The 21,974-nt window shown below is 39.4% G+C and overlaps 1 protein-coding gene across 2 annotated transcripts in view; it reads left to right on the plus strand.

Annotated features, from left to right (window-relative positions):
- The window catches only part of MCC (MCC, WNT signaling pathway regulator), a 206,629-nt gene that overhangs the window by 146,454 nt on the left and 38,201 nt on the right, over positions 1–21,974 (plus strand). For both annotated transcript variants that reach the window (XM_026059901.1, XM_026059902.1), the window contains 4 exons: positions 753–895; positions 7,703–7,839; positions 12,413–12,576; positions 16,297–16,503. In XM_026059901.1, coding sequence (XP_025915686.1) covers positions 753–895; positions 7,703–7,839; positions 12,413–12,576; positions 16,297–16,503 — 651 coding nt within the window. The remainder of the gene's footprint in view (positions 1–752; positions 896–7,702; positions 7,840–12,412; positions 12,577–16,296; positions 16,504–21,974) is intronic.

The following is a 21,974-nucleotide window of genomic DNA, read 5'->3' on the forward strand; positions in this document are numbered from 1 at the left end:
GGTCTGACTGCTGTAACTTTATGAAATGATGTTAGCCTGTAACACTAATATACATGGTTTTTCTGTTTTGGTGGGTTTTGAAACCTAGGGCATAGGTAGTGAGAACTAGAGGACTATGCTGGTAGAACTGTTTTTGCAATAACAGAGGAAGAAAGATGACCAAGGAGAGGGGCATAAGGAATGATATATAGACAGCAGATAGTAAATCTTAGATGTCAGTCTGTGTGATGGTCAGGAATTGTGTCACAGGGCTGATTTTGTATGAAGGGTATGAGGACAGGGAAGGTTGTTTTTGAAAGCTGGTGGTGTGTCACAATCTCAAAGTCTGGTTACTTTTGTTTTTCCTAATGCAGTTTCTGCCTTGGGACTTTTTCTAATCCAGGCAATGTTGGGAAGATCCCTGAAGATTATTGATGCATCATGAACCTCACAGAGATTCCAGGCTGAGATATTTATAGCTGTTCTGAGTTGCAGATGAGGATTTTATTCAGGCAGGAAGGGCAGCTGTTTGATATGTTTAAAATAATAATAATAAAATTACATTGCATAGTCTTTCAGTTCCTAAAAACTTGCCAGTTTTATACCTTTGTGTATCAGTCAGTATTTTGCACCTGATATTTTTCTTGCTAAGGCAATGTCGGTTTGATGGGTAAGAAAGCCATTAATGGTGTGCAATTTTGCTTTATATCGTCTCTCTGGAGTTATTCATAAGACTCTTCCTGTTCCTTTGTACCCTTGCTTCTCTGCTTTAGTGTGAACAATCCCACCTAATGAGAGAGCACGAAGACGTGCAGGAGCGAACAACACTACGCTACGAGGAACGAATCACAGAGCTGCACAGTATCATTGCTGAATTAAATAAGAAGATTGATCGACTGCAAGGAACAACAATAAGGTACTGTAGCTTCCTGGAAATTCTGGGCTAAATGCAGGAATGGTGCAAAATGCCGTGTGACGTATGCTTTAAATATAAGTTGATGATAATTTTAAGGTATTTAAACTTGTTATGACTGGTACTAAATAGCTACCCGTAGTTAGGGCGTGTGTCCTTGGCACAGTCCAGTGTTCTGTAAGGTACCCGTGTCATCCCAAGGATAAAAAGCCCTGTATTCTCCCTGGTAGAAATACACTCTGCTCAGTCTAGTGAGTCCTGTAAAGAACTGTACTGTGCCATCTAGATGTTCCTTTAGCTTAATATACATGCCGGGAGATTGGGTAAGCGATACCAATAGTGGAAAAAGAAAGATGTAGCCACCCAAACTGCACCTCTGTTTTTAACTTTCTTCTGTGGCAACCTACACACAGCCTAAGCCAAATCACTTCTGATGGGAAATACAGATCATATGGATTTTGATAGGTTTTGAACTTGTGCCAGCAGTTGTGATGAAACACAAAATGATATCACATTGTTGCCTGTACTTGGAACAGCAAAGCTTGGGACATTACATTAAGTCATGACTTGTTACTGTTTTAAAAGAAACTTTACATTTGACTACAGGAAAATACTTATTTTTCCTCCCATGTTTTTATCCATTATTCTCATCCTAGAGGAAGTCAGACTAGAAGAAGGAAGGAACTTTTTAAAGCTTAATTTTTGGGGATGCATGTAAGCCACTAGAACCTAGGAATTTTCCAGAGAATATCCAATTAGAGTTGACACTTTTGTAGGTGAAGTTTACATGATGCTCTTCCCATGTAGCAAAGTTTGAATTTTTTCTTGCTTATTAGCTGTTTGCTTTTAAGAAAAAACTGGTGTACCATGAATAATAGAAAATATCATTATGCATGTRTACCATATAAAACTAGTGATAGAATCACATGGCATTAATCTTATTTAAAAGGATAAATACTGCAAACTCTACTGGTTATAACTGGTGATAGTCATGGCAGTATTTTTCAGGTAAAGATGTTCTAAATTGATTGTACTTCTCTGAAAAAATCGCTATGCCTCCATGTTTGTTCTTGCTTGATAACTCTATAGTCAAACCTTCCATTCATTTTGTGTAGTCACCTTTTGTTTCAGCATGGCACTGGCTACCCAACCCATCTTGCTTTCTGGTAAAGTTTTGGTTGAAAAGGTTGGCTGAAGAGCAAAATATGGGAAGTATCAGAGCTGCACTGATATTTTTTTGAAAGGCAGAAAAACTCTGTGGAAATTTAGAAAAATATTACATAACAACCACAAGAGATTTTTTGGATGGAGTCCTTGGGCCAAGCTAAATGCCAAATTATATATCAATTATGAAGTACTGGAATTTGGTGGATGCTGTGAATGTTCTGCCACATCCATAAAAAAGTCAGCTCTGGCATGCAGCGTTAAAACTGAGTTTGATACCAAGTGCATGCTGCTTCTCGTGAAAGTGCAGTTGCTGCTGAGGGGTGCAGACTGTTGAAGGTGTTGGAACAATATTGCTGCAACAGATGCCAAGCCGCTCTTGTGCCCGACCATTTGGTCGTGTCATATGAGAACTCATTTGCTCAGACTGCTGGGCGGCCTCCTCTTCTTATTTTTGTTCTGCTTTTGTTAGGAAGAACGAAAACATGTATGAAGTTTGTGGTTTTATTTCCTTTAATGATTGGCATAACTTGTTTTCTTTGACAGCCCAATACCTTGGTGTTTGGGGAATGGAGAAGGAAAATTCTTCCTAAAAATGGCAAACAGAGGTAGAATTGGAGAGATTCTATCCAGTTTATAAAATACAACTAAACAGAATTAATATTAATACTTCCTGCTGGGACTTTCTCTAAATTTACTTAGGATGTTCTTGCCTCACTCTTTGGAAGGTGTAACATCTCGCAGAACAAGGATGGTGTAATTGCTGTCTTTGCTGGGACAGGTGTGACTCATGGCACTCCATCCTTGGCTGTTGGGAATGTGAACTAGGGAGCTGGAACAAAACAGTTCTGCGAGAAAGAGTCCTGGGAACATGGCTGCTCTTCTAGGGCCTCAGTATTTATAGCTTTCTGCTAAATCAGAATGCAAGAGGGATTTTATTTTTAATTTTTTGGTATGACTCTTGGATATCTGCAAGTACGCATGCTGAGATAAGGCTTTGCTTGTAATATCAACAAAATTTAGGCTTTCTGAAAGCAGTTTCTTGAATGAACTTTAACTACAGAACAGAGAAGTGTCTCCCCAGCACTGACACAAAGATTGTTCAGTATTTTCATGTATAGTTTCTAGGCTGTAAAAATAAACTAACATGCAGCCAGATGTACTGCTACTTTATGACATTCTTAATGGTTCCTCCCAGTAAACAAAAATATTCTGGAAACAATTAGAAAAAGCCGGAGTTGCACAGAGAGAATTTGACTATCTACTTGAAACCGTAGTATCTTTAAATTGGTAACTATCAATTTGAGGGTAAGTAAGTACATAAGCAGCAATAGTATGTAAGTCTGAATAAGCTATTGCAACAGCTTGAGGAGTTTTGGCAGATTGTATAAGCTAATTAATGTTCTCCATTCAGATTTTTTTAAAAAAAAACATTAGGTGATGTCAGGGGGATTTACACAGCTTGCAGTGTAATGGCTCTTGCTTGCATGGTTCGGTAAGTCCAGCTGTAGAAGAGAACTTAAGTCACATGCCCACATCTATGTCTCTTCCCAGGTATATTTGATAAGCTACTCTTAGTAACAATAACCCGATGGGAGTATTTTAGAAATTTCTGGTGATGTTCTAGTGATTTGCTAGGCATTTCTTAGGCACAACAAGTTACATGTGTGTGGCCACATGAAGTTAGCTGCTGCTCTTGCACTACGTTCTTCCAACATTCCCTAATGAAATGAGGTCACTATGGTTATGGGAGCAAGCCAACGTTCATCTGCAATTGTCTCATCTCCCTGCTGTTGCTCTGGACCCTTCAGCTGGTTTGGAAACTCAGCCTTGCTAAAAAAGTTGAAATACAGCTGTAACTGATTAGGGCTAAAAGAGAGTTTCCTATACTCATACAGTGTAAGTAGACTAGCTTGCTTACTTGCTCTTACTTGCTTAGGTCTTGAAGCCTGACAATGCAGAATTTACCCTCTATGAGTTCAAGAAGGTAGCAACTTGGGGGTGAAAGGATGCTGAAAAGTGGTCCGCTGGGATGAGGATAAAACTGAGTAATCTGAAGTCATAAACCTTGGTTCTGTTTGTTCTCGGAAAATTTTAATTGGATGACCATGTTTCACTGTTCTGGTCTACGTTATTGGGGAGGAGTTGGGAAGAGGTGGCTTGTATTTGGCTTAAGTTTGTTGTAAAACTCAAGTCACAGACCTTCAGTCAACTTCTGAGCAAGATGGTTGGACTGAAGAGTGTCTGATGTTTCTGCAGAGAAAGTGCAGGCTCTGAGCTCCTCTTAATGTATCAAAGGATGCAGGTGGTAATGTTATCCCTAGTTCTTCTGTTCCCAATTGCAGGAGAGAGTTTGGGGGGAGGGGGGTTGTTTTTGTTTTGTTTTGTTTTTGTTTTTTCCCCCCATTCAGTAATTCTCTGTCCTTTGACAAGATGTATGCCTACTTCCTCTTCCTCTCCAAGTGCGCACAACTTATAAGACAGGAAAACCAGTCAAATGGATCTTTCCAATTGCAGCAGTCCTATTGTAAATATTTGGATATAAAGGATACACCCTGATAACATAACTTTGAAACCCCCAAAAGATTTACAAACTACATAATAGTGTACTAACAGGGAATTATGTGTATATTAAAGGTGAATATTCCTGACTTTAGAAGCTTGGGGTATTGCTATAGATTGATTCAAGCTCAACTTCTTTTTTCTTAATCATGTAATTGGCTGGAAAAATTATCTGTAATCCAGTCACGCAGAAATAACTTTGGCCTGTGACTGACAGTCTTCCTTAGATGTCATCTTGATATTCAGCAAAAGTAAAAAGGGAGAGAGATCAAACTGCTTTACATTCTAAAGCAGTTGTTGTTTGGTTACATCTGTGCAACTCTAAAAATAATAAGCAACAACACCAGAAGGACATAGTCTCTCTGGCTTATTGGTGCCTGCTAAGGATTATTTGAAACAGTTGCTGAGAATTTTGTAACCCTTTGCTACAAAACCATTAGTCTAGAATTACGGCTTTTGATCTGAAATAATACGTAGTCAGAAAGTAGGTTGTCTTGGGATTCATGAGGAAGAAGGAGAGTGAACAGACTACAGCATCAAAGAAATAACACGTGGCGCGCAGGCATATCTACACAGTGACCTAGAGGTGTGACTGTAGCTCCTGAAGACGTGCTAGGTTGAAGCTATTTGGATTCCATTCAAACAGCAGTGTGGGTGTGATAGTGTTGGCTTCAGCATACAGTGCCCAGCCCCACCTGTCTTCAGTGATTGATTCCCAAGCTGTCTCAAGTGTATTGCTCTTTGTTCGCAACTGGTTTAGAGAGATGTCGAGTATGTACGCACAGGGAGCAGCCCATCCGTGGGTTGCAGTGTACGAGTACCTGTAGTGTTCTCTATCTGAAGGTCTCAGAATGCTTCAAAAGTACTTGTTAAAGCAAAATGGTTGTTGGAAAACAGCTGGCCCCTGAAGTATGAAATCATCCAGTGTTTTAGACCTCGGTCTGTGCCCTAAGTGGCTGCAGGTGGAGGGACTAATTGACCTTGCTGTTGCTTACAGAAATGGATTTCTGATCCTTCTGGGCAGGTCTTTGAGACCTAGAAGCATGCATTCATCCAGAAACTGGCTTCTGAGTTGAGTCCACAGAAATGTGTGAGTGCTGCCACATAACGTACTTTTCAAATGCCCGAGTCCTTTAAACTGAAAAAAACAGCTTTAGTGCTAGCTAGACCAAGCTGTGTTGAGTTTTAAATGGAAAAGTTTCACAATAAGAGCCAAAAGGAGTGTGGTGAGAACCGATTACTGTGTGCGTACAACAGGCATCGTTTTATGATCAGTGCAGCCTCTCATCCATCTGCAGAGGTATTTTAGATTTTAAAATGTAGGACTAATTGTAGAGAAGGCTGATGTATAAATGAAAAAATGAATTACCTTCGGACCAAAAAAATGCAACTCTTTGAGTACACAGTAATTGTTTTTGTCTGAAGCTAATTATTGTTGGCTTGTGTTGTGGTTAATAATTAACTTATTCATAGAACATTAACTCATGCTTATGTGTCTTTGTTACTCTGTTTTGATTCCTGCTGTTCATGATTTAGTTCTTACACTTTCCTAAACATGTATTGCATAGCACCTTAAAGACCTTGCTTTGATCTAAATCTTAATTTTAACCAGTTCACCTGCATTTCTGTTTAATAATAGTCGCTAACTGCTTCTGAGAAAGTCTAACTTTCTTTGCACTAAAGCAAATGTAAGGGTTAGAAGAGCATAGTAGTTCCTAAAGAAATTGCATTTCAGTAATTTCRGAAACCCTGCTTGGCAAGCAAGCTGAAATTCCCTTTTTTGCATTGTCCTGGTCAGTTGTCACCTCTGCCACTTTTGCAGAAGACTTTTCTTCAATTTGTGTTCCCTGTATGTATGGGCCATATTCTCTGCTAATTTGCCTGGCAAATCCAGTCAAACCTTCAGGCTAAAATCTGCAAGATTTCTGCATGAAATACTCATCACAGTATAGTGCACACACAGCAGACTTAGATTACAAATGCCCCTCCCAGAGGCAGATCCCCAGATAGCTCTTGCTGTTTCTTGCTGCCTCCGAATCCAGACAACTCCATTCTCACGCTGTGTTTCTTATCCACCCTTCTGCTGAAACTGCAGCAAAATGAACTTCACTTAATGTGTAACAAAATGAGGGCTGTTTGCTCACTTATCAGAGGGCCTTTGCAGCTGTATATAAACTGATGTTTTTCTCATGTTCAAAATGTACACCTTACTGTCAAAATAATCATTATAGAGGTAAAATTTATTTTTCGAAGTTGAATCAGCAAGTGGATCAAAAGAAGAAAAATGTTTAGAAATGTTCTCAGGCAAAGCAATTATTCATTTACTTATCTTCTTTCCCAGTGCTTTGAACTCTTCATGTGAAGACAGGAGGGAAAAGCCCTAATTTTTTAAGCTCATTAGCTTTAGCTAAAGTCTTCTATGGCCTAAATTATTTTGGTAGAACCAGCTTGACAAATAACAGTTAGAACCCAGGTAACTGAGGCTTTTTGTTTCCCAGTAACTGCAGCAGTTTGATACTGTATTCGCTTCTCTGTTCCCTTCCTTTTGAAAAGGGAAATGAAAACCTGCCTGTCCCTGGGAGAATTCAGATGCACGTGTGTAGGTACATGCATGTGTACACTTGTGTCGTGCACGAGCCTACAGCAGGCTCAAACCGAGAGACACACCCAAACTGGTTATTGCTAGTCCCCTCTAGGGTCAAAAGCTGCCTGTGCAGATTAAGAATGGTCAGTTAGGGAGTTACTGCAAAGCATGTCCTTCTTGCACACGTCCTCACTTATAGATATGTGAAAAAAAGCCCTGAGTTCCACTCATTATTTAGTTGTATGGTGATCTGGAATAATAAAGACCTTGGGAATAAAGAAATTGAAGGCAGACACTGGCTACCACAAGTGGCTGTTATGGGTATAGCACAGGGGCAATTGCTTTGTGGTAAAGGATACAAATCCTTCTTGACTGGATGGACAAAACCCTGTTACCCTCTTGTGGATTGTATCCTGTCATTCTGATTACAAGTCTGAAATAAGTGCCATGGAGTTGCATATTTCAAAGGTTTTTATTTTTGCCTTTGCGCTCTCTCCCAGGGAGGAAGATGAGTATTCGGAGTTGCGGTCAGAGCTCAGCCAAAGCCAGCATGAGGTCAACGATGACTCGCGCAGCATGGACCAGAATTCTGTTTCAGTACCAGAGAATCAGTCTACCATGGTCACTGCAGACGTGGGTGAGTTATGCTTCTTAGTAGAGGTGATCACAGAATCACAGAATCGCTGAGGTTGGAAGGGACCTCTGGAGATCATCTAGTCCAACCCCCCTGCTCAAGCAGGGTCACCTAGAGCACATTGCACAGGATTGCATCCAGGCGCGTTTTGAATATCTCCAGAGAAGGAGACTCCACAACCTCTCTGGGCAACCTGTGCCAGTGCTCTGTCACCCTCACAGTGAAGAAGTTTTTCCTCATGTTCAGATGGAAGCGTCTGTGTTTCAGTTTGTGCCCGTTGCCTCGCGTCCTGTCGCTGGGCACCACTGAAAAGAATCTGGCTCCATCCCCTTGGCACCCTCCCTTCAGATATTTGTACACATTAATAAGATCCCCTCTCAGCCTTCTCTTCTCCAGGCTAAACAGGCCCAGCTCTCTCAGCCTTTCCTCATAAGAGAGATGCTCCAGTCCCCTAATCATCTTTGTAGCCCTTCGCTGGACTTGCTCCAGTAGTGCCACATCCCTCTTGTACTGGGGAGCCCAGAACTGGATGCAGTGCTCCAGACGTGGCCTCACCAGGGCTGAGTAGAGGGAGAGGATCACCTCCCTCGACCTGCTGGCAACACTTCCTGATGCACCCCAGCATACCATTGGCCTTCTTGGCCACAAGGGCACATTGCTGCCTCATGCTTAACTTGTTGTCCACCAGGACCTGTCCCAGGTCCTCCTCCACAGAGCTGCTTTCCAGCAGGTCAACCCCCTAGTGATGCTTTCTAGTAGTAAAGACAGCCTATCCTTTGAAATGCCAGTCAAACATTTGGTGAGGAAATAGATAAATATAGGCCGTGTTAATCAAAACAAATGTTGGAACTTCTCCACAGCTGTGAACTTGCATTTGAAGTAATCTCCATGCCTTTATGTGGAATAGCTATAGAGTCTAAAAGGGAATGACCTGTTCAGGAGAGCCTATGACTTTGGGGGAAGAAGGGGCTGGGGGAGCTATGCACATCCCTTACATGTACCAATGAAGTAGTCTAACCCTAGAAAAGAATTGTGGACTGAGTAAAAGTTGGGGGAAAAGGCCTGGGGAATGGAACTATCTATCTAGTTCTTCTGCAGTCTTGTTATAAAAGATGTCTTCAGTTTTTGAAAATTGAGAGCCCTTTTAAAGTATTGTATAGAGATAAACTGTTCAATTGGATTTAGACCAGGGTAAATCTGACCTAAGCCTGTGAGTAATGTTTTGTGGTTAAGAACTAAGAGGACAAGTATCTTTTCTGCAGAATTTCATCTCTTTGGCCATCCAGGCACAATTAGTGATCATTTGAAGAACCTGCAAGTACAAAAAAGTTACTGTAATCCAAAAATGCACATGACTAATATAAGCATTAGGCCTTAAATAATGATGACATTCTAACTGTCTGGACACAACTGCAGCCATGGTTAACTGCAGGCTAACAGACCTCTGCTTTAATCCTCACTGTGACCAACTTCTAGAATTCTCTTCAGAACATTATTTCTCTTAATTTATATTTAAAAACAAATAGTTTGTCTTCCTTTTCTTCCCTAGGTAAACTACCTGTGTATGTGGGAGCTTCTTTGGGCTGACAACATACACAAGCAGTATTTTAAGAAATCATTGAAACAGCAGTCTTAATCCCTGTTGCAGAACTTGTGGTCCTTAAATATTAGACCATTAACTTGATGTGAGGCTTTGGTTATAATGCAACATGTAATATTTGCTTCCCTACATTTGATAAACTGTATTGAAACAGTTTCTATTTATTTAGAGCAGTGCACTTCATTAGTGAGAATTTTTTGCTGTTTTTTTTCCAAGACAGTACTTTCTAGAAGAATTGAACTGAGAACAGGCTGACCCTTGGGCATAGTATTTGCTGCCCTCAGGTGCAGTATAACAACTTAGAAAATATGTTACTATTGTAAGTAACCATATAAAATAGAGATTTTTCTGTATGACTTCATAAACTGAAATAAATGACACCAACTCCGGAACTGCATTTGCTCATAAGTGCAAGACCTGCTGCAACACACTTGTATTTCAGTGTCTTGAATTTCTAGAAGCACTGACAGAGCAATATTAATAATAATATAATAGCTAAGTATCCCATCTCTGGAGTTCAAAGAATTTTTAAATATTTAACAACGGATTGTATGCAGTCAACTGAACACTTTTGCTTTCAAAAGTAAATGCTTAATGTTAAGTTTCTAGTTGAACAGGTTCTAACATGAGTTCTGTTTTTCTTTTCTTTCTTTCTTTTTTCTTTGACAAAGTTTTCAAACTAATTTGCTTTTCGGCATTTATTCTGTGGTTGGGGCTTTGATTTTGTTGCTCATGGGGTAGGGTTTGTGTGCATTACCAATAAGTTGTCATTTTAAGTTTCTGCTAACGGTGGGAAACATGGAAATAAGATGAAATATAGCAACACAAAATAAAAAAGAATGTTAGCCCTAGGGTTTCTTTCATTTATCCATGTTTGCCTTCCATGTGTAGTCTCTGTTTGGGGGGGGGGGGGTGTTTCAATTTTCCTTTGAAAGTAAATCCTTTTGTGTGTGTGTGTGTTTTATTTTTATTCATACATACGTACATACATATACATACATACATATATATACATACATACGTGTGTGTGTATAATGTATGTATAAATGGTAAATAATCCTGATCTAATAACAGTATGTATGGCCCTGCTTATTGCACTAATGGAATGAGCATCAGTGACTTAGAAAATACATTAATATGTCATGATACACTAATGCATTTTAGATATGCTATTCTGCTCCTATAAGCAATAAAGTGTTAAGAGCTAAAATTATTAATCCTCTGTGGTAAATCTTGCAAAGCTCATGATTGGATTGTACTAGTTTTCTGAGAGAAATGTGTGTCTAACATTATTGTCAACCCTTACTTTTCAGGGGAAAAAATGATGCTGTAGGGCCAAAATTATTATATGTGGTCTTGTGTGAAGGTTATTTGTTAAAATGGGCAAAATGTGTATTATATAAGATGTTATGGAGATTAAGGAATTAAATAAAATTTTTTTTACAATTAAACATCCTCTGTGGTATACACCACTCATAAATGAGTTTTATTATTAAGGGGTATTTTTTATGTTAGTACAGCAAATGGGTGATTGTTAGTCAGGAGCTACATTCAAGAGTAATGTTCTGTATGTGTGTTGCCCATTCACATTTGTTATGTAATACTGTGACTTCATTATAAATTCTTTTTTTTTGTCAGCAATAGTTTCATATTTATGCATACTAGCTTGTGGAGTTAGATGTGTGGTAATGAGTTTACAGTTACTTACTTTCTGACCACCTCTTTCCTTCATTGCCTATCTCTTTCAGTCTTCTCTTGAGCTGAGGTTTTTCAAGGCAGTCTAAAATAACCTGTTGTCTCATGCTTGTTAAGTTTTAGATTCAGTTCGATGCCAAACTCCTTTAGGCCACTTCAAGAACGCCAGCTATGAGGCTTGTATTTGGAAATTCTGACTGTAGTGAAACCCTCGGAGCAGTAGTGTAGAAATAACATCATGCAGCAAGAGTGCATGCCACTCTTCTTAATAAGCTATAGGAACTGATGACACACTGCTGTCGCATGATGCACCATTTGTGTACTGTGCAGTGAGCAGTTAATGTAAAAGTCCTCTTAATTAGTAACCTCAAAATAAATACCAACTAATGCATTTGAGAGACTGCACAAAAGTGAATTCTGCCATGTGTCTGCCTTGGGGACTACTGCTATGTATCACTAAACGTGAGCTTAAGAGAGATGAAAATAAAGTGGGCTCACAAGGTCAGGAGCCCCACTTGTTTTTTACAGAAATGAAGGGCACCATGGCAATGCACAAGGCACCAGAAAAACTTTGCCTAAGAACCACAGAGGAAGCAATTCTCTGCCACATTTTGTAATTCAGATAGTGTTCTTGTATATGTTGTTGTTAAACTGTAGTATGGAACAGCAAAAAACAAGGACTGCTCTTACAAGTCATTAATATTCTGCAGTTAAATCCGAAGAAAAAATAGGTGTAAAAACAAAACATGGGCTCTAAGATAGTTGCTATGGATCTCTTTTGTAAACACAAAGATTTTTGAAGTTGGGAGGTGTCTAAGTGCAACCGCAAAAATTTCCTTGAGAAACATCAAGTGATAATGTCATTGAATGGACTGGATGGAAGAACAGTTGAATTTCTGGAGAAAAACCTTTGAAGAAAATCAGGATAATAAGGACTGAAGAGCAGAAAGAGTAACAAAAAAGAAATTGCAATGTCTGTTAGCATGTGGTGCAAGTTTTGCCCCTCAGAAAAGAAAGCTTTCTGAAGTAAGAATGAGCACACTGGATAAGCAGGGGGAGTGTTATTTTTCAAGCTGGAAGTAACTTGTGATTTGAGTTGAGGTAGTTACGGTATTTAAGCCTGTTGGCTGGTGAGGAAAAAATGTCAGATTAGCTTTACAGGACATACCTTTAACAAAAGGAGGATTTAGCAGTTCTGCAACAGGTACTTTCTGGGTTAGAGTTTGTTGTTTCACTGAGTCACTCTGTTCCCATCAAATATGTGTTCTTTTTATTTTGTAGATAACTGTAGTGACTTGAATTCAGAACTGCAAAGAGTGCTGACAGGTCTGGAAAATGTTGTCTGCGGGAGAAAGAAGAGCAGCTGCAGTTTATCTGTAGCAGAAGTGGACAGACATATTGAACAACTCACCACTGCCAGCGAACATTGTGATCTAGCCATTAAGGTATCAATAACATTAAACACTAAATGCAGTGAGCACCTTGCATGAGATGTGATAATATTCTGCAGAAATAGCACTTTATTTACAAACATGTTGAAGTACTTTGCAAAAAATCAACTCTGGCTCATAGTATCTGTTGGATAGGTAGTCATACACCTGTTAATACACTAAATTCTCCAAAGCACAGGAGGAGCTACTAATAGATTTTTTTGGTCTCAAAACAGAGATGCGTTTTTCTCATCCTCACTTCAGAGATGAGAGAAACTGGAGCACTCAGCAGTTAATTTACTTTCTGAAGGTTATCCAGCAAATGAGTTGTCTCTTGCTGAAGGTCAGAGACTGGTAACTGAAACTACAGTGTGTAACACTTTCTAAAGTTTGAGGATGAAATGCCATAAACTACATATAAATTGTGGTTTTGCTGTCTTATAATATAAAGCTAGTATTTAACACAAAGCACAGAGCGACAGATTAATTCTAACAAGATAAGCCAGCCACAGAAACAGGTAATTCAGTCGATACTTGTATGTCTTGGTTTTATTGTGCATGTAACAGAACAGTAAAAGGAAAGCCTGGTAACATGCGTAATTAAGGGGTTGTAATTCAAAACCTTAAAGTAAGGGAATAGCAACGTATCCTACTATAGAAAGGGAAACAGGTGAACGAGTTTTTTTGTGTCAGATGGAAAAGCAGCAGTGACTCGTTTATCTAAGAGCAAGTGTATTGACACTTTGCCCTTGAAGTGGTGAGATCTGTGACCATTCTGAACTGCTCAGGCCTTTGGCATACTATGGAGAAAGGTCAGTTCTGTTCCTGGTGATGCCTGAAAAATATAATTGCCTGTAAAGAACTTAATGTCAGGTGGTAGGTTGGTGAATGTAAGTATGTAAGACAGAGAGACTCCTGCGTCTCTTGCGTTTTCTGGAGCTTTAGGATTACGTATTCCCCGTACTCAGTGTTCACAGAGAAGGAGATTGTGGATCTTAGAAAACAGATGGAGGTTGGTCTGTGCATAGTCCACAAAATCCCTGAAGTGAGAGGAGATGAGAATTTTTGCAGGAGGTGGATTCAGTAAAATCACAAAGTAGCTGCCAGAAGCTTAGTTCTCAAGCTTTTTGTTTTAACCCCACTGTTTACTGTTGATTCAAAGTAACTACAATCAAAGTTTTATCACTGTGAGTAACTGTCAGTAGCTTCTTCCCAATACAAGATATGATCCCTTTCCTTCCGTGTGATCTCTCCATGCACAGCTATTTTGTGGGCTGTGGAAAAGGGAGGTTTCCCCACTGCCTATGCAGTAGAGCCTGGGATTGTTTGTGTTGGACAAGTGATAGCACACAAAGGATATTAACCTTTCAAGAAGATAAGGAAACTCTCTGACGTGCTTGGATTATGAGTTGTAGAAGCATGTCACTGATGTGTTTAACTTAGCAAAAACATGCAGAGCTCCTCTGCAATTCCACCTATTGCTGCAGGTTGTTTCTGCTTTCCTGCTTCGGCAGAGAGAACTGAGTTCTTTAAAGTGCATAAAATCATGTATGGAAACCAGGCACGTTCTGATATTTAATCTTTTGCTTTTACTGTTGATGATTTTCTTCATTGGTGAACTAAGGTATTAGTGTTTTGGATATTTTGAATCCTCCTGCTTTGATGGTTAGATTTTATTATTGTTTTTAATGTAGTTTCTGGTAAATTTTTTGCTGACTTTTAAACAAATCAAGTGACTGTAGCTAGCTTAAGTGTTTCTGCCCTGCAAATAAGAAAAGACCTTGAAATGAGCAGAGCGTCTTGATAAACTGCAAAATTACAAAACTTCCCTTTGTTTGAGAAAATTTACACAGAATTGACTGGTTAATGCTTAGGATATTTCAAAGAGTAACTATTAAACCCAGTAACTGATACTTAACACTAGCAAACTCTAAAGATGAAAAAAGCTGTATATACTTCTCATCATTAACCATTTAGAACATGAGAACAGTTGCACTGGGTCAGACCAAAAGTCCATCTGTCCGGTGGCAGATGCTGATGGAAAGACCGTATTGATCAGGACACGCATAGTATATGTGGGGAGGGAGACAATAAGAAATATGATTTAAAGGAGTAGACCAAACCTCGCTGCAAAAGTTTTGTCCCTGCTTCTTCCACAGAGGCTTATGGAGTAATCTTCGACTAGTTGTCAAAACGATTTCTTTTCTTTTGTATGAGTGTTTTTCCATGCCCACTAAGGATGGGACTCTTGCTATGCTCCAAATTTGTTAAATAATATTAATTTATTAATTTATTGATAACAATAAATAACAACAATTCTGGACAAACAGTAAAACTTTATTGATACTTCAGTTTGAGTCACTGCATTGGGAAGATTTCTTGCAGAGAAAAGTGGAGTTGTATTTTCAGTGTGGCTTGGTTTGGCATTTTCAGCTATTCTCTAGTTGGTCTTTTTATTCCCTCCCAAATTAAGGGTACTCACCTAATTTAAATAATCACCTCTATTATATATGAAAAATTAAGTCCTTTTAGAAAAAAAAAGATAAAAAACGAATTAAACTATTTAAAACCTTGGAATATGAGTTATTTACCTCGCATATCAAACTTTAAAGTATGGGTGTTAGCTATAACTTGTTCTTGGGATATCCAGTGAAGTGAAACTTTCCAGATTTTCAGTTACATCATATACTCATTAATTTTCTGCCTTTCTTGCTACCATTTTAAGGTGGACTGCTTTAAGAGAGGTTCAAAAGCTTATTAGCAATAATCGGGGTTTTTGCTTGATGCAAAGGTCTTTGGATAAATTACATTTAGCACAGGTACAACTTATGTTAACTGCATAGTAGTAGAAGAGCTGCATGTAGTTACACAACACCTTGAGTGTTATGCTGCGTTTTAACATGTTGGAATGACCAGTCTCACTTCATGTTTAGCCATGGCAGTGTCTGTCCCCTTGCTGGTGGGGTGGGTGAGTGTGCGGGTGTGGGTGTGGGTGGTGGTGGTGTGGATTTTCAGTTTCACCYGGTGGAAGTTGCTCAATCTCTTCTGTGCGGGGTGGTGCCTACAAGGCACAGTTCTGAGCAAGGGAAGGGGGTGCAAAATGCTGAAAGGCGTTATGTCCCAGAGAACCCTAAGGGTTTTTTTAGGCATTAAAAAGGCTATAACATTTCTGACATAATGTAAGCCTAGCCATTGTGCGTTTTCTTTCTTTTATTTCTTCATCCCCTCTAGGAAAGAATATGTCCCCGGGGACAGAGAGAAGGAGAGTGTCCTCTTCTTTGCTCTTCCCACTCTTTTCCTTGCCCTTTTTGCAAAGTTGGTCCAACATGAAGAAAGGCCCCATGCCCTGCACATACAACCACAGGCACGGGCCTGTCTGTTACCCTGGCAGGGAAATGACATTGCTAGCCCATGGCAAGGAGTCATTAATTTGTTTTAAAGTGCTTTGAGAAGAAGTTGCTGGGATTACTGTCATTAATCATGTTTTATGAAAGTAAGACAGCTGGTTTGTATATAAAGGATCCCTCTGCTTTCATGTTAGACAGTATGAAAAATTTTAATAAAATGGCTGACTGTAATTTCAGACTAAAGAAGCAACCTAATGGTGTTGCAGGGGGAGGTGTATGCATATATTGCTATATTTGCCCTTTACACGTTTCTGTGCTGTGTACCATTAGTCTCATTTAATCACCTTGGTCTGGTTCTTTCTGTTTTATGGTGACTGTATTTTTGCAGACAGTAGAAGAAATTGAGGGCGTACTAGGACGGGACCTTTATCCAAATCTATCTGAAGAGAGATCTCGATGGGAAAAGGACCTAGCTGGCCTGCGGGAAGAGAATGAGAGCCTCACTGCCATGCTGTGTAGCAAAGAGGAAGAGCTGAACAGGACCAAGGCCACCATGAACGCTATTCGGGAAGAAAGGGACAGACTGCGCAGAAGGGTAAGGCCTGCCAACCATCTCAACACTGCATAGAAAAACACTTCTTGTTACAGAGGACAACTGAGTCCTCCTAGTCCATGTAATTTTGCCATCAGAACAGGCTTCTTTTTCATCTCTCTTCCTGTACTGTTTTTAGGGTTTTTGTTTTTAAAGCCAAGCTATGTGAATTACAGAGCTAGGACAAAACTGAACATAACTGAAAAAACGTATATGATGAACAGCCAAGGTGTACAACAGTCTTATGTCAGAGATCATGTGTTAACAGAAAACCTGTTATTCGTCTCCAAGGAAGCATATGTAGCTTGTCTATAGAGAAAGCAGATGTTCATTTAGTGAATTTTCCTGTGAGGCATGGTTTTTTCCTGTAAACCAGAAATATGTCTTTGTTTTTGAAGAGAATTCAATTTGTGATTAGGAGAAAGAAAATGAGCAGGAGTCCTGTCACTGGGTAATAATTCTCTGAACTGAACAATGAGTAGCCCCAGCCATGTCCTATTTCCCCATCTCCATTTTTTGACTCTGCTATGTCAGATAAAGGCCTTGTGTTTTGTGTGGAAATAAGAAAAATGAAAATTGTTTTAAAAAAGATGAAGGCTCAGGAGAATGTGAGCTCAATCCCTGTTACCTTTTAAATTAGTTAACCCCATCTCTGTTAAACCTATAGTGTTTTAGCTACATATCAAATAATTTCAGTTTTAAAGCATGGCTGTTTCAAGTTTGTGCTCAGCTTGGGTGACAGTTTAGAGGACCATATCTTGTTAAAAATTGTTGATAGTGTTACCCTTTACCTAATGACAGCAGAGCAACTTTTTATGCAAGCTCTGTGTTTCTAAAAGAGCATTATTCTTTAGCAGCTTTATCATTTTAGGATGAAGTTATACTGTTTGTCACCTCTAATCTTCAGATATCAAGCTGCGAATTATTTTGGCAGAACGCTCTAGCCTCCCTTAACCCTAAAAAAAAAAAAAAAATTCTTTTGAAGGAAGAATTGTGATCTGCTGTCATATAAAACACAATCACTTCTCCGGCTTTTCTTTTGTAAAATTTCCTTCTATTATATGCCATAAGAGTAAGTAGTTTTCAGTCCTGATGATTTTGGACTGGCTTTGTACTGACTTTTCTCTTAAAGTAGAGTCACTACCACCCCTTGAACTACAGAAGTAGCGTTTAGTGACCTGGTGAGTTACTGTAGGATTTGGGAGGAGGGAGGAATAGAAGTGTGCACTTTGGAAATTTGCTTACACAAACTCAGATGATAGCAGTATTGGAACATCATACAAGAAAAATCAGATGACCTTGAGGACAGAATTAATAGAGGTAGAATTAAATTTTGAAAAGTATGGAGTCCAGGTTTGTGTACTTAAAAGACTTGTAACAAGAATTTATACTGACAGCCAGGAGCTCCACAGTTGAGAAAAGGGGAAAGAACTGGTGTTTGTACCCTCAGGTATCAGGATGACTGAGCAATTGATGCATGGTGGCAAACACAATCGGAGGATGTGCCCAATAAGGTATTTCCAGTAGAGAAAAGAAAGACTGTTGCAATTTATATAAAGAGTGGTGAGATCTGATCTGGAATGTTATATGTAGTTCTAATCCCTTGTGCTCAAAAAAGTTCAATTTGAATTGACAGCAAAAGATGTAGAAGTGGTCAGAGAAATGGGCAACATACTTGGAGAAGCGACCAAAAGAGATTGTCATGTTTAATCTGACAAAACAAAATCTGAATACAAATTTGATTTCTCTTAATGAATACCAGAGAAAGCAAACCAGAATGGGAGGTAATGGCTGTTCAAGCTTAGGGACAAAACTGGAGCAAAACCAAATTAGTATATACTACCCATGACTACATTAGATTAGAAATTAGCCTATGAAGTTTCTAACAGACCAGAGGATTGCAGTTTTGAAGCAACAATAAGGTGTGATGTTAATGCCTAACTACTTTTAAAATGGAGCTTAAAATATTTAAAAGTATGTTTGAGTGCTATAATATATGACTATGTAGAGATACCCATCAAACCCAGAATTGTTACATTAGGACTGTATCTCATGCAAAGCAAAAACCCTCCTTTTAATTGGCCCAGTTAATACAGCTGTGATATTCCTAGAGCTAGCTGTAGTATCTCTACAAAACTGTATTGTTTTGTCTGCTTGCCTGTGATAGCAGAGGATTGGGTTAGATAATGAAGAAAATGCCATCTAGTCCTATGTATGTGGATAATGCTCGAATTGGTGAGTTTGCACTGGGATTTCCACAGGAATTCTCAGTGGAAGCATTTGTGGAGCCACACAGGTGCTGCTTATGTTATGAAATATGCATACAATTTCCTTAGTGCAGGCAGGGGCCTAGGCATGAAAGGACAGCATGTTAATCATGTTGATCTAGTAATGTTGGCCTCTCTGGAGCTGCTAACATGGATGCTGCACGCGTTACTGATGCGTCTCTGTTACGGAAGCAACTCGGGTGAAAACAGAATTGAGATCATCAATTTGTTTCATGTCAGTAACTAGAAGGATTGTCAGGTGAGAGCAGCAGTGCGACGTGACTGACCTGGATTTTGTTCAGACCAGAGACCCTAGAGATGACAGGTCTTGAATTGCTCTATAAAGATTGTGAGCTTCTTTCCTACAAAACAAGCCCGTTATGTAACGTCTGTTCACTCTTTTTTAATTAAGGAAACTCTTTTGGTAGAATGGATAGATATGTCTTGCCGTAACCTGCCGATGAGTGAATGACTAATGTTGGACTGGCACAGAGCATAACAAGATCAAATGGACTATATTGAGACCAAACTGGCAATTTTTTCCTTTTTCGTTTATTTTGCAGTTACAGAGGACTTTATTGAAATACAGTTTTTAATATCATCCTTAACTTGCAGAACAACTGGTTTATTTTCCCCACCAGAGAAGTCTGTTCATGGCCTATGACTGTGTCAGCAATACTGTGTAGTTTGTGCACTGGAAACCATATTTGCATTTGTAATGTAACTTTGTGTCCATAGTTGCAACAAAATAAATGTTTTCTTTGACTTATTAAATATTTTCTATATGCCACCTGAACTCAGAGTTACTTCAGATTATTTCCCTGGAGAGTGGAAAAGGAAATCCAACTAAAATTTAGTTACTGTTCTTAAATTAAATTGGGTAAAGAGAATAAGCTGAAGTTGGCCAGATCAATAGGTGCATTACTTTAGCCCAATGTCTGTAATCAAACAGAGTGCTCTCGATAGGTTTTTCTCAGGCTTGTTAGAGATTTAATTTAATTAGGTATTTAATGTGTTCAGTTAACAGATTGTGCTGCTTTCTAGAACAGTAGCTAAGAAACAACATGCATATGGAGTTTTGTTTCTCACAGGTCATTAGTAAATGAGGTAATCACTTATTTCTGTAGGGTGCCTGCAATGTAGCTGCTAATTTCATAACAGAGGTTTATTTTACCTCTGCATGACATTGTAATATTAAAAATAAATTTTATTTAAGTCTGGCCTAGTCGATACCCTAGAAAACTGCTTACCAGCATACATAGCTGAGTTTAACTCTGAATCCACTAATGCAAGTAAGAGGCTGGAGAACTTCTGTATCAGTGCATGCGATTAATATTAGAATAAGATCGGAATCAGAGCAGTACTATTTACAATTGTTAAATGTAGCAACACACTTACATAGTAGCAGAAAAGGTTTTGGTGTTCTCAGACAAAATCTTCTCTGTCCACCATGGGGAGTCGGATGAGCAATACCGGTATAGTGTATAAACTCCAGCATGACTGCAAAGTAAAAGATGTTTGGGGTTTGTAATTGCTGCCCATGAAGGCTACCAGATTAGTAGTGCCTTGGCACAGTCCCAAGCTGTGTGTTGGCCTACGAAGTGGTAGGTGCAGGCAATGTTCAGGCTTCCCTGGGGCTTTTCTGAAGAACTAAGTCTAAAATGAAAAGGCAGGTCCACCTCTGTGGAAGCCTGTTAAATCTTTAATTCTCTGCATAAGCCATATGTCACCATTACAACTTGTGCAGTTAATCAAATGCTGCTAGTTGTGATGTTTTTCTTGTATCTGTTCCTAACTCTGCTGAATTCACCAGACTGATCAGAAAAGCAAGAATGTTATATTTTAGCTATATTTTACTTATTGAGACCTTACTGAAATCATAACCTCGAGTGGAGTGGAAAAGCATGGTTTTAGTATGTGATCCCTACAGCTGCCCAGATTTCTCCCACTCCAAGAAATACAATTTTAGCATGAGGGCTCTCCCAAAATACGCCATTCTTGCAAGCAATTGAAACGGACCTGGACGACAGAAGGGATCAGATCCTTTGCTCCCAGGAGTTGCTGAGCCCGCGCTCTTCTCTCATGACACAAAGTTGTCATGAGCAGCTCGACTCTCCGCCTTTTGGCATCCTTCATGTTGGGGTCAGAAAGAATTGCTCCAGATTGCTATGTTATGGGTCTTTAGAGATTATTATAAGCTTGCACAGTTTAAAGTGATCCTTGAGTTCTTCTGTCTCCTTGTCTTTTGGTGTGCACCAGAGACCTGAGGTAGCAGCCAAAAGCTATTTCCATTCCCCTTCTCCTTCAGCTGCATAGTGTTTGCTTACACAGCTGTATTTCAGCTTAGCTGTTAAAGAACTAGAGTTTTGCTTCTATTTCCAAGCTTGTATGCAAATTATCAGTGATTAATCTGAAATTCAATGAAGGAAAGGCTGAGATAGGCTTACTGCCCTCATTTGTGTGTGTTTCTACCATGTGCTAGCCTGGTTCATAATACTTCAGCTTTGTTTGAAGCTTTCAGAGAATCCACACTTTGCATCCGATGTCACGTCCTGTCATGTCCTTGATTTTCCTTGCTTTGCATCTTTTATGGAGGTGCAGCACCCAGATCTTTCTGCACAGATCAGTAGGCAGCGCTTTGTGAGGGACTTCTGTCTGAAAGGTGGCAAAAGCTATAGAGCGCTTGGTAACATACTTGTATCACCCAGTGAACTGTAGCTTTTCCTGATACTTAAAAACCCGTATGTATAAACCTGTATAGCATACCTGTTTTCCCATAGCTCTGTGTGTGTCTGCATTGTTCCCTTTCTCTGTCCCTCAGAATAATTTTCCAAGCTGTGGATTGATTTTCAGTTCTGTCAGAATAACGGAGCTCCCAAAGACAGTTAAATTATTTGGAGCTGCTTGAAACAACGCATCTGGGTAGAGGGGAGAGATTCTCTGAGTGCCTTAATTGAAGGAATGACTACAGACCTGAGCTGATCCAGCTCCAGAGCATTCAGTGAGGAGACGGGCCCTTATAAGTACCCAAAAAGCCTTCCCTCAGAGCATAGGCAGTTCAAGACCACCGCATTCAGTCGTCCACAACAGGCGGTCTCTAGGAAATCAGGCCTCCTTAGCTCTGGCGCTCAGGATTGTTTTAAACATTTGAGAGAGGTTACATCTGGCTGACAAGAATCACTGTGAGGCCTGACTGAAAGCTGCTCA

Source organism: Apteryx rowi, unplaced genomic scaffold (assembly GCF_003343035.1).
Source record: "Apteryx rowi isolate R43461 unplaced genomic scaffold, aptRow1 scaffold_161, whole genome shotgun sequence".
NCBI lineage: Eukaryota > Metazoa > Chordata > Aves > Apterygiformes > Apterygidae > Apteryx > Apteryx rowi.